Source organism: Cetorhinus maximus, chromosome 10 (assembly GCF_964194155.1).
Source record: "Cetorhinus maximus chromosome 10, sCetMax3.hap1.1, whole genome shotgun sequence".
In the NCBI taxonomy this organism is placed as follows: domain Eukaryota; kingdom Metazoa; phylum Chordata; class Chondrichthyes; order Lamniformes; family Cetorhinidae; genus Cetorhinus; species Cetorhinus maximus.
In genome coordinates this window covers 70,277,666-70,293,897 of record NC_135888.1, presented here as the reverse complement: position 1 = coordinate 70,293,897, position 16,232 = coordinate 70,277,666, and the positions used below count along the sequence as shown (strand labels likewise).

General features: G+C 40.5%; 1 protein-coding gene across 1 annotated transcript; it reads left to right on the top strand.

Annotated features, from left to right (window-relative positions):
• Positions 1 to 600: 600 nt before the first annotated feature.
• Positions 601 to 8,172, top strand: stc2a (stanniocalcin 2a). The gene is made up of 4 exons (XM_078550597.1): positions 601 to 1,051; positions 2,309 to 2,451; positions 2,734 to 2,945; positions 6,837 to 8,172. Exons 1-4 carry the CDS (start codon positions 892 to 894, stop codon positions 7,246 to 7,248), a joined length of 927 nt encoding a protein of 308 aa, XP_078406723.1. The 5' UTR covers positions 601 to 891; the 3' UTR covers positions 7,249 to 8,172.
• The last annotated feature ends 8,060 nt before the right edge of the window (positions 8,173 to 16,232 follow it).

The following is a 16,232-nucleotide window of genomic DNA, read 5'->3' as shown; positions in this document are numbered from 1 at the left end:
ATGTGTGTGACTGCCGGCGCATTCAGCGGCCCCGACACCAGCGAGTTTAAACAGCCATATAACAGGCGACGGGGAGGGGGGGGTGGGGGGATTTCTTGCTGGTTTAAATAATGGGGAATCAGTGAAAGCATGAAATGCACGGCCTGAAAGAGGACTGGAAGCAGATCCAATTAGCCGCCCTCAAACAAAAAGGAATTCAGTGCAGGCTTGACAAGGAAACGGGAGAAATCGCAGAGCTACTGGGAAAGGGCAAGGGGAGTGGGGCGAATTGAAAAATTCCAAGAGCCGGCATCTGCCGCTGTGGGCCGAACGGTCTCCTGTGCTGCATCATTTGATTATAAAGCTGGGTGAGAGCCGCTTTAAGCAGTCGAGTTCCCGTTCCAAGAGCCGTCAAACTCACATCAGGAGGACAAAAGGGGGGTTTGGGGTGGAGAGGGATAATCCGCCTGTGAATTTACGGCAGTAACATTCTTCCTGCTGCAGGAAGTGAACTAGAACGATACTTAAACATCGGGACACGTGCTCCTGTTGTAACGTTACAAACGTGTGCGGAAAGTTGACGGGACCACCTCTTAGTTCTCCCCCCACCAAGGTCCCAGCCTGGAATCCGCGGAGTCTTGGCCATGCGCCTCCCATCCCCTGATTTGTCAAACTTGGGCATGGTTTCTGGGCGCCTGATTGGCCCGAGCCAATGACAACACCTGCTTCTTGCCTTCATTCAAGTGACAGAAACGCCAGGGGCTACGGTTCTGGTATATTTAGTCATCCCCCCTCTCTCGATTTCTGTTCAGATACCGTGCGCAACTGAAGCAACCAAGCCGCTCGTGTGGTCAGTCAGAAAGCGCTCCTCCTACCCACAGCGTGGCTCCCTGGCCCCAAAACAGTGCAGCTATGGACACAGTCATGATAGCGAGTCTTCTAACAACCCTGCTCATTGTTCTGCCGCCTCATCTCGTTCTTGGAACGGACGAGGCTAATTTACCGGAAAGCCACCACGAACGGGACAAATCGGCCAACCAGCAGAAAGCTCGCCTTTCCTTGCAGAATACAGGTATGTAGGTCCGAGGCAGCCAGCGCTTGCCTGCGCCGAGCTAGTGTGCAATTGGGTCCTGCTCCTGCCTGTGCCCACATTTCCTAAGGACTGGGTTGTCCACACTCAAAAATGAAAGTCACTGGCAAAAGTGTTGAATGAGACACATAATAGTGTGTGATTAAACGTGGAGCCGATCTCAAATCTGCCTTTACTTTTTGATTAGGTTACGGAACTGAAACGGAATTGAAATTGACTGTAAGCAGCTTGATCAAATGCCCTTTAAAATGATAAAGTGATTAAGAGAATGTGATGGAAAAGCAAGATTTCGGTGGCCGCTTTGATACTGAAAAAGTACCAGTATAAGTAATCCGGGATCAATTATTTATCATTCCCATTTCTAATGCATTAAGATACGGTTGTGCAGTATAGCATGATCAATTCCAAGGGATCATTGTCCCGTGCTCGGATTGCATTGTATTACATTGGGAAGACTCCGTGTCGACAGCCACGCACTCCTCGTTAGCATATTAACCCCTTGAGAATCTGCAGGAAAGAGAGATGGGTGGTGACTTGCAATGTCTCCACTTGGGGAGGAAGGAAGAACTAGCATCAACGCGGGCCCCGGAAAGATAAAGCAAGCAAGCATTCTGCTGAAACTAGGCGTTTAGAGGATAAAGTGGAAGGAAATTAAAAGGGTTCAGAGGAGTTAACTGGTGGCAACAGTGTGTCAGGGAGGGTGCCGGAGGCACAGAGGGGAGCAGAGAGGCGTGAGGACCAGCAGAACAACGGCCTCTCGGAAAGTGGGAAGTGAAAATACATGGGGGCAACAGAAAGCGGCGGAGATAAATATTTCTCACGGCCTGAGGATGTGGAGCCAGGCAGGTTTTCACGCACAACAATATATTTTTTTGGGGGGGGAGCGGGGGGGGAGAAGGGGGCATTTGGTCCATAAATCTTGATCAACCAAAGCGTTTGTCGAAACTTTCCATCAGCCAACAGGGAAGCTGCATACATCTAGATCATCCGCGCGGCAATTTGGATTAATATCAGAGATCGTGACCCTCTGACATTTGCAACTGAACATATAAAATTCGCTTTATTATTTGATAGAACCGGGGTGGGGAAATGAAAAGGTCGAACTTGCATTTATATACCGCCTTTCCTGAGTTACGGCCCTCCCAAAGCGCGCAAGGGCAAATAAAGTACTTTGGAAGTGTAGTCCCGAGTGAGCTGCCAGCTTTTTAATTGTTGCTCCCCGTTCACATCTGTTTCCAGCTGAAATACAGCACTGCCTGGTGAACACTGGCGACGTTGGATGTGGAGTTTTTGAATGTTTTGAAAACAATTCCTGCGAAATCCATGGACCACATGACATATGCTTGGCTTTTCTGCACAACGCTGGGAAATTTGATGCCCAGGTAATAAATCAGATAGAAGAGAGAGCGCCAGAACAATAAAGGACAACCTATAATCCCTCTCCCACCAAACATATTTTGTGTAAATTAATGCAACTGTTTTTTCACTACAATATTCCAAGTTATATTCTTCCAAACCGCCCAAGTTTTTTTTGGTATATTAAAAGTATTCTGAAGTGTATGGTTCATGGCCCAATCTCCTAAACTAAGCTTTTATTTTTTTGAAAATTAATGCAACTGTTTTTCATAACTATATTACAATTTATATCCTTACAACCTGTCCAGGGAAAATCTTTTATTAAAGACACCCTGAAGTGTATGGCTCATGGATTGAGAATAAAATTCAGCTGCATCAGTCGGAAGTGCTCCACTATCCAGGAGATGGTGTCTCAACTGCAGCAAGAGTGCTACCTCAAACATGACCTGTGTTCCACTGCAAAGGAGAACATTAATGTGGTCGTGGAGATGATTCACATTCGGCATCTACTTTCAAAAGGGTAAGTAGTAAAGGGGGTTGCCTACGATTTGCCTATTCTGCAACATACACCAAGTTGCATCATGTGTAAATATTTATGGACAAAATACTACTATTCTGTGTATTCTGCTCAAGGACTGCACAGATAAGACAAACACACAGTATTAATGTGCTTTGAAAGGTCATGGGAAGCACATTCAACTCATGGACAGTGTATGGGTGTCATTTTTAACATTAGACATTAATTGATGTAGATTAATTTGAATATTTACAAATCTTAAATATGGGTTTAATTAAAAGAGGAATATTATTTACCAGAAATATTTAACATTAGCTGATGACAGTACTTAACATAGAGCATGAATAGTGGGGATGAATGTGGTATAGTGGTAATATCACTGGACCCGAGGCCCAGGCTAATGCTCTGGGGGGGGCATAGGTGCAAATCTCACTATGGCAGCTGGTGGAATTTAAATTCAATTAATAAACCTGGAATATAAAGCTAGCCTCAGTAATGGTGACTGTGAAACTATCATTGTTGTAAAATCTCAACTGGCTCACTAATGCCCTTTAAGGACAGAAATCTGCCATCATTATCTGGTCTGGCCTACATGTGCTTCCAGATCCACAGCAATGCCCTCAGAAATGCCCTAGCAAGTCACTCAGTTCAAGGGCAATTTGGGATGGGCAACAAATGCTGGCCTTGCCAATAATGCCCACATCCCATGAAAGAATAAAAAAAAGGAGATTTTGCTCTCATGAAAATTATTATTAATCCATAAATAATCTTAAACAAAGTTTATTTAAAAATGTGCTTCTGCCATATATTGCTGTCATTGAAAATTGGGTTCTCAATTTTGTCACTGAAGTAAATTAAGAGCTGAAAGGAGAAGCTAATGAGAGTCCTGCAATTAATCTCTGCTTTGTTTTTACTTCATGTTTAAGAGCTCTTAAGAAATAAAACTTTAATTATCTTAAACTTATGAGGACATAATCAGGATTTTCCCCCAAAAGATTTGGAGTTATTCTGATGTCATATTATTCATATTTTAACCAACCTTTGCAGATTAAAACATCTGCAATACTTAGCAAGTTGGATATCATGTTTAACTTAATCCCACAAGTAAGAACTGCAAACTTTTAGTCTATCTGTCAATAGACAATTGAATAAAAGTAAGTGATTATTTTGCAACTGCCGTATGTGAAGTTAGATATGTAGGATCATGGTGGCAGTCTGTTGAAGTAAAATAGCCTATGAGATGTTTCCCTTTATTTGGAAGTAGGTTTGTGAAATTTAATTAACATTTTAAAAATTGAATTCCCCATGCAATTAGCTTGTGCAGTACTGAAAAATACATATTAGAAAATCCTGGATATGTTCCTCATTCAATGTCCAATCACTTGGACACTATTTTGGATCCAACAGTTAGTACTTCAAGCTCATGAGGGATATAAATCTCTCTCAACTCCAGTGATCTCAAATGGAACATGTATGCTTGTATGGGCATTTGTTAAGAATAGGATGGAACTCAGTTGTTTTTAAATTGAGAAGCCATGGTGAAAAGCCAAGGCTTAAAGTACGGGAAACTATCAATGTTTTCACCACTTCTTTGGAATGTTGCAGAATAAAAAAAGAGATTGGGTAAAGCAAGAAATAGAATTTAAGTAATGCCCAAGTTATAGGCTGACTGCGTAAACTGGTGATCATGCCTTAGGTTTGTATGTATTGTTTGTATGTGATTCTGTATGGTTCAGCACTACATTGGGTGTGTAGTCAAATGACATTTGGGAGCTTTCATTTTGAAAATCTGTTAATTAGTTTTAACTTTAGGTAATGGTCGAAAATGGGTGATATCAAATTGGCAGGCAACTTACTGCCCATCCAATTCCCCCCTTATTGCCTTCATTGGAAACAAAATAAAAGTAAGGCATGATGTACATTGAGCGATTAATTTGATATCACCCATTTTACACCATCGTTCAAAGTTAAAAATAAAGGTTGAGAGAGTTGAGAAGTTTCAAATTTGGGGCCTTAGAAAAAATGAATTGGGTGGGAAATTGTGCAATAAATCTGGATTTCAAGACGGGGAGAGTTCGGAAGGAGAATAGCTATACAGGCACATTGATGTCTTCAGCCAAGAGAGAATAGGAAGAATGCTGACTGAACAACGAGACAGAGAACCAAAGAGAGAGAAAAAGTGCACTGTAGGAAGGGTTCAGAGGTCAAAGTTGAGAATGAGATTGCTTATCAAACAATAAGTTATTTCAGGAATCCTGTCCAATAGTAAGGGAGATGTTAGAAAAGACTCTTGATTTAGCAACCGTATAAAAATATTGGACATACATTTAACATTTATACAGAGCCCCTGAGTAGAAAAGGAGCATTTGGTGTGAAAGAAGAAATCAAGTTTCTTGGAGGCAACTTTAAATGAAGGAAACGTAAGATTTCTAAATTACGGTTAGAAGAGAGAGAGGCAAAAACTGTTGACATGAAGAAGAAATAAGGATAGAATCTTCAAAAGAGAAGATAATAATTACTACAAAAGCAAAATACAGCAGAAGTTAGAAATCTGAAATAAGACAGAAAATGCAAGAAAGATTCAGCAGGTCTGGCAGCATTTGTGGAAAGAGAAACCATTGTTCCTCTTTCCAGGTGCAACCTACTCAGTATTCCCACCATTTTCTGTGCTTATTGCTAATAATTGTTGATTAGACTTCAGAGAAACCTTTCATAGATATTAAGTTGACTGGACAAGAAAATCTAGTCCAAAGAAACTGTCTTTGAAGAATTTTAAAAATATGATTTAGATTGCTTCACTAACGGACATAGAGGAGATGAAGATATTGTGATTTAATCATTGAGCTGTTGGAGAACTAGCGGTTGTGTGCACTGAAAACATGATCTGGAAGCACTTGAGGTAGAGTGGAATCATTAACATAAGAATGGATAGGGTTGGATTATTGGAGGAGTGATTCAGCCATTGAATTGAGAAAGGATTATGCATTGAAATATCCACTGACACTCTCGTATAAGTTACCTGTGATGGATCCTTGTAAGATAAAACTTAGTGTAACAATATTAATGGACAAATGCATTTATATAAAATTCCTCTGTTATTCATTTCAACAGGGATGTTAACCCAGTTGTTTATCTGTTTCCTTTATTCATCCATGACACATGGATTTCACTGGCAAGGCCAGCATTTAGTTACCATCCCTAACTGCCCTTGAGAAGGTGGTGCTGAACCACCTTCTTGAATACTACTGATGGCTTGCTAGACCATTTCAGAGGGCAATTAAGAACCAAACAAATTGCTGAGGTATTGAGTCACATATAGGCCAGACCAGGTAAGGACATTCCCTAAAGAACTTTAGTGAACTAGGTGCATTTTCCCAACAATCCAGAAGTTTCATGCTAGTTTTTGTTTTAAATTCCAACTTTTATTTTATTAAATATAACATCCCCAGTTGCTGTCTCCAGATCATTGGTCCAGAACTCTGGATTACTTGTCCAGGAACATTGCCACTATGCTACTGTACCCCTCAAATATTGTTTGCCTGTTCTACCTAAATACCATATTATACTGCATTATTATTTTGTAAATGTCATTATACTATTTTTAAAATTCAAGAGAAACATGTTTCTCAATCTAGATTAGATTACATACCTATGCACACAACTATAGAAATATGTTGAATTCTGCTTATTTACAGTCAATGGATGGAAATTGGTACCAACTCAAATATAACTTAAAGATGTTCATGTTGAATTTTGTTCAACCAGGTTATTTTAAGCTCTACAGTTAAATTAAAACTCAATCTTCTTAAATTCTCCATTTCCTATTGTGGAGAATAACTATATTTGAAAATTGAACGCATACTCATATATCATTGTATTTATCTTTCAAAAAAGGTCATACTTGGAGTTTATAAAGGCTCTGTTCCATTGTCATGAAGACGTTATGGAAGCTGTAAAGAAAAGTGTGCGATCCAGATTTGGACAGAACCTTGCATTTTTAAGACAGATCTTGCAAGAGGATTCCTGCTCTTCTCGCAAGCAAGCTGACCAAGTTACCCCAACAACTGCAGCTCCTGACAAAAAACAAGGGGACAACCGTAAAGGCAACAAGGGTAGCACAGATATAAATTATCTTGAGATTGACAGGGAGAATGCTAGGAACCCAAAAGGAGAAAAGGAGAAAAGTGGAAAAGTTCACCCGAATGCTCATGCACGTGGCCGAGGTACTGGTCAGGCCTCACGGCGAATAACCGAGGAACGTACTCATATTGGTGATGCCGTTGAGTTATCCGATATCAGAAGGTGAAAGGCCATTAGTCTTAAGGACTTTCCATGCACCCATTTCCTTATTATGGACATTCCAACACACATATCCTAAAATGGGATTTGTGCTACATGCAAAATATTCTGGGAATTGTAGTTCACCTCAGCAGTCAGCTTCCATACTTCACTTAAACTCAACTCCTAGAATGCAGTCCAACATATATCCCATATTCACTGTACTTGAAAGTTAACATTATATCAATTATCTCACTCAACAAGCCACCTCAGCATGCATGAAAGTTTCCTTTTTAATTTAAAAACAAAATCAGAACATCTTCTTTACTTCAGGACAAAATCTTTATTATTAGATATATCTTGGGTAATTTTGTACAGGGCAAAGCTTTTGTGAAGGTCTACATGTTCGTCTACTGATTACATTTATTCTATATTGTAAATATTTAACATTACTATTTATTATAGTTTCTGTATCAACAATATACCAGTTGGATAAGGTAAATTAAACTATTTCATTTCCTGTGTTGTACATATTCATATCACTAGTGAGTTTTCTTATGCAACATACTGTAATTTTATATCATTCTATAATTTTATTGGTAGTTGTTAATTATTTATTAAACACCTTATTCAAGTCTAACAAAAATTGCTTTTTTATTGATAGTTTTAACTAGAATATCATTAAATCATGTCGTTATCTGCTAACACATTGTTTTCTGCTAATTATTTAGTGAAGTTATTCTTTCTGTCTTAGGCATATGATCCTGGCAAAATCATACTAACGAATAGTAAATTAGAAAAAAAAATAGTGAAATATATATTGTGTAGCATTCAATGAATTATTTCTTATTACCACCAATTGTTCATTATATGTATAAATGCACACATTGATTTTTTTTCTCAATATACATTACAAAATCATCTGATTAAAAGTATCCCCACTGATCTCAAATTTTTATAGAGATTTTGTTTTTCTTTTGTTTAGTTGGTATAGCCTACTTAAGACACACATTTTTATAATTTTCTACAATCAGCATTTAATGCCAGACTGTTTCCTTTTGTCCGACCACAGTTTGCATGGTGAGATCAGGTGGTTGATGTGCAACAGCTGGCCCACAATGTATGCATGTCTGTCAACATCAAAAATATATGAACCATCCAACATGACCATGTTAAGACAATCTTAAAAGATATGTCTTTACTTTCAATAGTAGTCCCCATAGTAAGAACCTACTAACAGCTTGACTTAACAGTAAAAAACATTATTTCATATTCAGTGCTCAAGACAATACATTTTGATGATCTGATCAGATATGCAGAACTATACTATCCAATGCAATATCCACATATGAAACTCCTGTAAGATTAATTGCTACATAAGGTAGCTTAATCACAAAAATGAAATATGTGTTATTAGTTGCTAATAATTGATACTATTAAGTCCCTGCAGGAAATAACTAAGCCTGTTTCTAGGCTCGTGCAGAATTGAGCATATCTTTCCAGAAAAGATAATCCAGCTTGCATTGCCCATATTTAGTTATTTTGCAAGCTGCCCTGAAAGCGTTCTTCTGATATTTAATTTTCTGAAGGTACCTATATGACACACCATTCAAAATGTAGATCAACCTATAATGTTCATTTAAAAACCTGCTACATATAAATAGCTCAGGAGCTAATAGTCCATTAGTAGTGGTTAATTTTCCTCACAAAATTGTTAGAAATACCTGTGCTCTAAACAAATAAAATATAAAACCCAAAGTCCTCAAAACAGGAACAACTTGATCTCCTCTCAGTTGATTAAAGTGCAGTCTGCTACCTCACAGTTCTGTTTCACTACCTTTTAAGGGACATCTGATGGTAAGTCATACAATATAATCCTTATTGTAAACAATCTAACCATCATTGTACTAGCTCCATCATTTGATGATGTGAAGATTACTTTTATTGTATCTTGTTCTCAGGCTGACATTCATGACCATGTTTCATTTGGAATGTTTTCTGCATGCTTTTTTGTACTCTTACTACTGTTTAGTTATTTAGTGAAAAGTTTATAGTCACCCTGTCTTTGTGAACAATATATTGTAAAGAGAAAACAATAAATACGAAATTGCAGTTAAAAGTACTTCTGCATCTCAACTAGACCATATATAATTAAAAAGGTGACAATAATGACCTGTTCTGGTGATTGTATAATGTATAGCATTCCATGAAACCTAGTGCTGCACCACCAGAGTTCAGTGAAATATTCCAAAAACTTGACATTTCTAGAGTCCTTCAATTGTCTTAGATTCCAAAAAGGAGTTAGCACTTATGCACATTGTGACAATATTATTTCTTTTCACAAAAACAGAATTATCCTTATTTAACGGGTAATCAGGACGAGTAGTACACTTTTTGGAAGATTGAATTTACAAAGAGTTAACTTTTAACCTTCAGACCAGCTCAAAAAACTTGATGCTGAAAAGTGCTAATATCACAGTAATACCAACTATCAAAAATCAGAAGTAAAAAACTGCAACTACATGAAACTAATGAATAAATACATAAATTATATACATAAAATAATGGTCAGGATATTTCGGATGATAGGGTTTCCCATCCTGCCATCTGAAGAGTCGGCGGGAATACATCCCTGCCGATTCTGACTGCCCCGCCACCATTTCACGCTCAAATGAGCGTTAATTGGCTGCAGGCAGAATGTCCACCTCTCATTCAGGCGGAAGCCTTAGTGAGCTGCCAGCCACTCTCGTTCCTGCAGCGCCAGACGGTGCTGTGGACAGAAGAGGACGTTCATGAGGTCCACAGAGCCTCAGCGCCAGGATTGCAGGGAAAGGTGAGTTTTCGGGGTCTCAGGGCAGAGAGGGTAGGAAAGGCCTGGGGAGTCAGGTAGTGGGGGATTGGGGTGCTGGGGGAGAGGCCGGGGTTGGGGAGAGGGAGGTCCAGCAGCCACCAGAGCTTAAGGGAGCTGAAGTTAGAAGCGGGCTTCTGATGGAGGCACGCACCCCTTCCCACACGAGGCCTAAACCCATTTATCTTGGGCTTCCCCCACACCCAGGAAATCCTCCCGCCAGCCTAAAAATTGAGGCTGGGCAGGAAATGGCCCTTAAGTGGCCAATAATCGGCCACTTAAGGGCCTCAACTGGGGCAAGGGCAGGTGGTCCGACAGAGGCCTCGCCTGCCCCAGCATAAAATGGCTGAGAGGTCAGGGCGGGCAGGAAGCCCGTTCGTGCTATTTGACGCACACCCCACACATCCCCGCCACCTAAACATCCACCGGTGAGGAATCATGAAATTTAGGCCAATGACTTCAAAATACTTTTACTGCTCACCTTACCCTTTTTCTTAATTTTCTCTTCCCTATTTTGTATAAACAACCATGTTGTTGCCAAAAAATCGATAAGAAAAATAAAAGGACATTAAAGTAAATGATGAGTTTTTGCAACTCTTTAACACAGGTTGTTCTGCACTAAGATTCACTCTTGAATCTTTTGTTCCAACCAAGAGAAAAATGAACAACCTCCACTAAAAATTAGGAGAGAGCAAGGAGTTCTCCTGGTGTCTTGGCCAACACTTATCCCTCAAACAACACGACTAAAGCAGCGTCTGCTCATTTAGCTCATTGTTCTTTGAGGAACCTATCTGTGTACAGATTGGCTGCGATGTTTCCTACTTTACAGCAGTGACTATATTTCAAAAATATTTAATTGGTTCTGAAGAGAAACAGGACATCGTGGGGTTAACGGAAAACACTAATTTGAAAGAAAGAACATGCAGTGATATAAACGGAAAAATATTCCTGAGAGGATAATGGATTGCCTTTTACATTGAAATGTGATTTGCTGTGTGATGGTAATCAGCTTTCAATTGGGAATTTAAGGCTTTTACCTGAGTATTATTTATAAATAATTAAGCCGTCTCTTTTTTGCTAAATGCCAAAGATTCAATTTGCTGGGCTCAGATTAGTTACAAATTAGTTTAGGTAAAGAAAAATGTTACATCATGGAAAACAACAGGTTTAAAGTATGTGTTTATTTGCTCTTATTCCATTAACTGGTCTGAGCTGTAATCAGTGCAGTTCATTGTGTTATGTTTATAACTATAAAGGAGGGTTGCAGAAAACAAACTCATGTTTGGTAAAGGCAAATAAAATAGATCCAACCTCTGAAAGCGGTCAACCCATCCCAAGCATTTAAATCCAGTTAATGTCAAACCGCTACAAGGTCACTAAAACTCAGAAAGGAGGAAAAGATTATTTAAGCTGTTTGATGTAGTTACATGCCTACAGTGTCTAGTGGGATTGCATCGCATTTATACACACATTGATTTGTAATTTCCAGCATGGTTATAAAAAGCGCTATCACTTATATAACTGCAATACACTATTAAAATGTTAACAGCTTTAAAATGTCCATTAGCTTTAGCGGCTACCTCAGTACCTGGAATACCTTCATTTGTTTCCAGTTTCTGCTTTGCTTCTGCAAAGCCTAGTTTAAACAGTAAAAAAAGTCAATGCTTGCCTTTTATAGTTCAATTAATTATGGTGGAATGTAAGAATGCACAGTGTTCAGTTTTACTTGAGCATTAAATTGTAGGGTAAGAGTCAATTTGTTTTGCATTCAACCATCAACCTTAGTTCAACAACAGCACTCTCACCTTTGAGGCACAAGGCTGTGGGTTAAAGCCCCACTTCAAGATTTGGGCACATATGAAAGATTTTGTGCAAATACTGAGAGGGTGCTGCACTGTTGGAGCCAGCAGCATTAAATTTTGGATGAGACATTAAACCAAGATCCTATCTGGCCTCTCAGAAAGATGTAAAAGGTCCCATGGCTCTATTTAAAAAACAGCAGGGGAGTTCACTCAATGTCCTGGACAATATTTATCTCTCAAGTGTGTGCTATTAATTCTGTTCACTGAGAAGTAATTTGATCTTGGCTGTATAAACTTCACAGGGCTATTGAATTAAACTAATCTTAGCATAGTACATTGCGCCATGTGTATAAATAATTGCCAAAGCAGAAAATTCCCCATTATAATAATGAACAAAAGAACTGCTGGAAAGATAATGGGTATTCAGGAGCGCATTACAGGTCCGTAACCTATCGTGGTGATGTGGCTGCCAAACAAAATTCCTATTGGAACATAATGATGCAAGAACTGTTTCAGTAGGTGAAAGGACAAATTTGCGCCTTACATCCAAAGAATGTAAGATAAGGCAGGGGCACTTATTAGGGTCAGGAAACTCAGATTTTAACTCTGATTCCCACTAGATTATTCTGAACTATCTGGTCAGATACATTCTGATTTATATAGCTCATTTTGACATTCCTCCTACTGTAAATTTAAGATCTAATTACCTACCAATGATTAATAACATGAAAGCTTTATACCACATATGTTTTTACTATGACCTGTGATGCAAATTTCCATGCCATTTACAAATCCTTTTGCACATTCTCAAATATTACAAGTTAAAGAAAACCTGTATTCACACAGTGCCATTCATGATCTCAGGATGTGCCAAAGCGCCTTACTGCCAATGAAGTACTTTCGAAGTGCAGGACGGGCTTATCCACTCCCGCCAGCAGCAGGAATTGTGGTGGCCGGGGTCGCTTAATTTGGCAGGAAGCAAAAAATCTGTTTCCTGACAGCGGAATAAACTGTTGGAATGTTGTTCTCCCGACTTTCAAGGCGGGTTAAAGTTGGGTTGAGCTTCCCGCCGAACAATGTCCAGAACCCCATTTACATGCATTAGCATCTTGTGCATGCTAATCAAAAGCCCTCCTCATTGGAATTAAGTGCGTCCTCCAAATTAAGTTCACTAGAGTTTTATGACTGTATATCGGGGGCGTGCAGCTGGCAAGCTTCATCTCTTCCGTGACTTTGAGGTCCATAAATGTTGTTTTCTCCTTCTTGGGGACCTCGCTTAACTTCACTCGAGTTCCGTTAACAAACATTGTGCCAAGGCTGGCAAGGAGGGCAGGCAAAGGCTAGAAGTGGGGAGGGTAGGTTGGAAGGTTGGACCGAGGGCTGGATATGGGGAGGCAGGCTTATGGGGGAAGGGTGTGGGGAGTGTCTGAGGAAGTGGGGGGAGAGGAACATCCAGGGAAGTGTCTTAGAGGGCTAGATCGCTGGTGTCGACAGTGCAGTCCTAGCGGGAGAACTCATGGTACCGGTGTTAGAAGGAACAGTCACATAGTAGGGAGTGGGATGCGGCAGGGAGCAGGTCCAGGGTGAGAGTCTGGTAGATGAAGGTCTTATCAGATGGATCACGGAGGAGGAAAAAACTGGTGGCAGGGTCAGGGTGGCCAGGGGGATGGTAATGGCTGTTTGCTCTGAGGGAAGGAAAGGCATTTGGAAAGAATGGGGTGGAAAGGATTGTGCTAGTGTCCAGGGTAACCGTGGGGGAGTTTCAAGGGTGACAGAGGAGAGAGGAATGATGATGTTCAGTGGGTCTGTGGTGATTGGGGATGCTGGCAGGTGACAGGGGGAGGGTAGAAGGTAGTGGACCAAATTTGAAAGGTGATTCGCACCATTTTCTCCAAACTGACCTTGAACATGCAGTTAGTCAGTCAATGAGATCCCTCGAGGTGGGAGGAGGGTCTTTTCGGGTGGGTGGAATTAAAGGTCAGAACAAGTTGCCGACTAAAAGGACACCCTAATAATTATGAGGCAATTGGATGTCAAAGATTCTCACTTGTGTCCTCCTCTCTGTGGTGAAGCCTGCGCTGCAGCAGGTTTGTTCCTGCTTCATGGGTGTCAAAACATCGAGATCCCAGCAAGGTGTGGAGCTGCCATTCGTTCTGTGCCATTTGGCATTGGCTGCAGTCAGGGGCAGGGATGAATGAAAGGCGGCAGGTGGGTGCCTCCAAGGGGTGCAGCTGTGGAGGGTAGCCAACTCACAACTCCAAACCTCCATCTTCCTAGGTGAATCTCCCACAAACAGCAATGTAATAATGACAAGATAATCTGTTTTAGTGATGGAGGTTGAAGGACAAATATTGAACAGGACACCAGGGAGGACCCTGCTGCTCAAAGTAGTTCGATGGGATCTTTTATAACCCCACCCAGGGAGGGAAGACTGTGCCTTTGTTAAATGTCTGACTTGAAATGTGGCATCTCTAACTGTGTAGCACTCTCTCAGTGTTGTATTGGAGTGTCAGGCTAGTTTATGTGCTCAACTCTGATGCTTGAGTCCCCAACCTTCTGACTCTGAGGTAAGAGCCCAACACTGAGCCACAGCTGATATCTTATCAAAATCAAAAACACAAAACCTTCAAAGTGTGCTAATTCTTCTCTGGTTAGAGTTCATTAAAGGGAACTTGTGAAGTTTGGGAAGGTTATTCTCAGGATAGATTTAGTAGATGAGTTGAAATTCTCCCTTCTTAAGAGTCAAAAAGCACCCAGCCCCTTCTTTCGCAAGTAAAGAATCGGCTGTTCAAGAAGAACAGTGAATTCTGTGTCCTCAAAGAGTCAATCATTTTGTAGAAAATTACTATATCAAAACAAAACCTATACCTTTTTGCATCGTATCTGTGTGAGAAATTGTCCATGTAAACACCTGACTTTTACCCACACTTGTTAACACAGAAAGTCTCACTTTACCACTGTTATTTGAACATGAAAAGATATAACTTTGATCAATATTTATACATATTCAATTGGCAGGGAAAATAATCTGGACATAATTATCCCTTAATTAATCTTCCACAGCCATATGTGTGAATAGATAATAGCGGAAGAAGCCTTTGAATAATTTAATAGTTATAACCACGTTTCATATATATTATATTTTTGTAAACATACAGCTGTAATGTTAATTTGTAATTGCTTTATTTTCCTGGGGCTGAATTTTCCGTTTGTTGACCCGAACGACCGTAAAATGAGCAATAGTGGTAGGAGACTCGATAGTAAGGGGAACAGACAGGCGTTTCTGCAGCCATAGATGTGACTCCAGGATGGTATGTTGTCTCCCTGGTGCCAGGGTCAAAGATGTCACTGAACGGCTGCAGGGCATTCTAAAGGGGGAGGGCAAACAGACAGAGATCGTGGTACATATTGGTACCAACGACATAGGTAGAAAGAGGGATGAGGTCCTGCAAGCAGAATTTAGGGAGATAGGAAGCACATTAAAAAACAGGACCTCAAAGGTAGTAATCTCTGGATTACTTCCGGTGCCACGCGCTAGTGAATATAAAAATAGGAGGTTAGTCCAGATGAATGCGTGGCTGGAGAGATGGTGCAGGAGGGAGGGCTTTAGATTTCTGGGACATTGGGACCATTTCTGGGGGTGGTGGGCCCTGCACAAGGCGGACGGGGGTTGCACCTGAACTGTAATGGGACCAACATCCTTGCGAGGAGGTGTGCTAATGCTGTTGGGGAGGGTTTAAACTAACTTGGAAGGGAGAATGGGATCCTGAGGGGAGGTTCAGCAGGGAGATGCACAGCCAAAATTAGAAGAGAGAGCAAGTGAGTCTGGAAGGCATAGAAATTATAGGCCAGTTAAGGCACAAGGGAGTTTGGCAAGGTTGGATGGTATTTATTTTAATGCAAGGGGTCTGATGAATAAGGCTGATGAGTTGACGGCATAAATTAACACATGGAAGTATGATGTCATTGCTGTCACAGAGACATGGTTGAGAGAGGTGCAGGATTGGCAGCTCAATATTCCAGGATATAGGGTCTTCAGGCGAGACAGGGAAGGAGGTAAAAGAGGAAGGGGTATCGCAATATTGATCAAGGAGTCAATTACAGCAGTAAGAAGGGATGACATCTTAGAAGGCTCCTCAAATGAAACCATATGGATAGAACTGAAAAACAAAAAAGGAGCAATCATATTGCTGGGAGTGTACTATAGGCCTCCAAACAGTCAGAGGGAACTAGAAGAGCAGATATGTAGACAAATTTCAGTGAAGTGTAAAAATAATAGGGTAGTAATAGTGGGGGATTTCAACTTCCCCAACATTAACTGGGTTAGCCATAGTGTGATAGGCTTAGAGGGAGCGGAATTCT

Bases quoted from the DNA above. Each gene is read 5' to 3' on its own strand.
- stc2a (XM_078550597.1), top strand. From the start codon at position 892: ATGGACACAGTCATGATAGCGAGTCTTCTAACAACCCTGCTCATTGTT. The intron at 2,452-2,733 runs GTAATAAATCAG...CAACCTGTCCAG, and splicing joins CTGGGAAATTTGATGCCCAG to GGAAAATCTTTTATTAAAGA. The intron at 2,946-6,836 runs GTAAGTAGTAAA...CTTTCAAAAAAG, and splicing joins CGGCATCTACTTTCAAAAGG to GTCATACTTGGAGTTTATAA.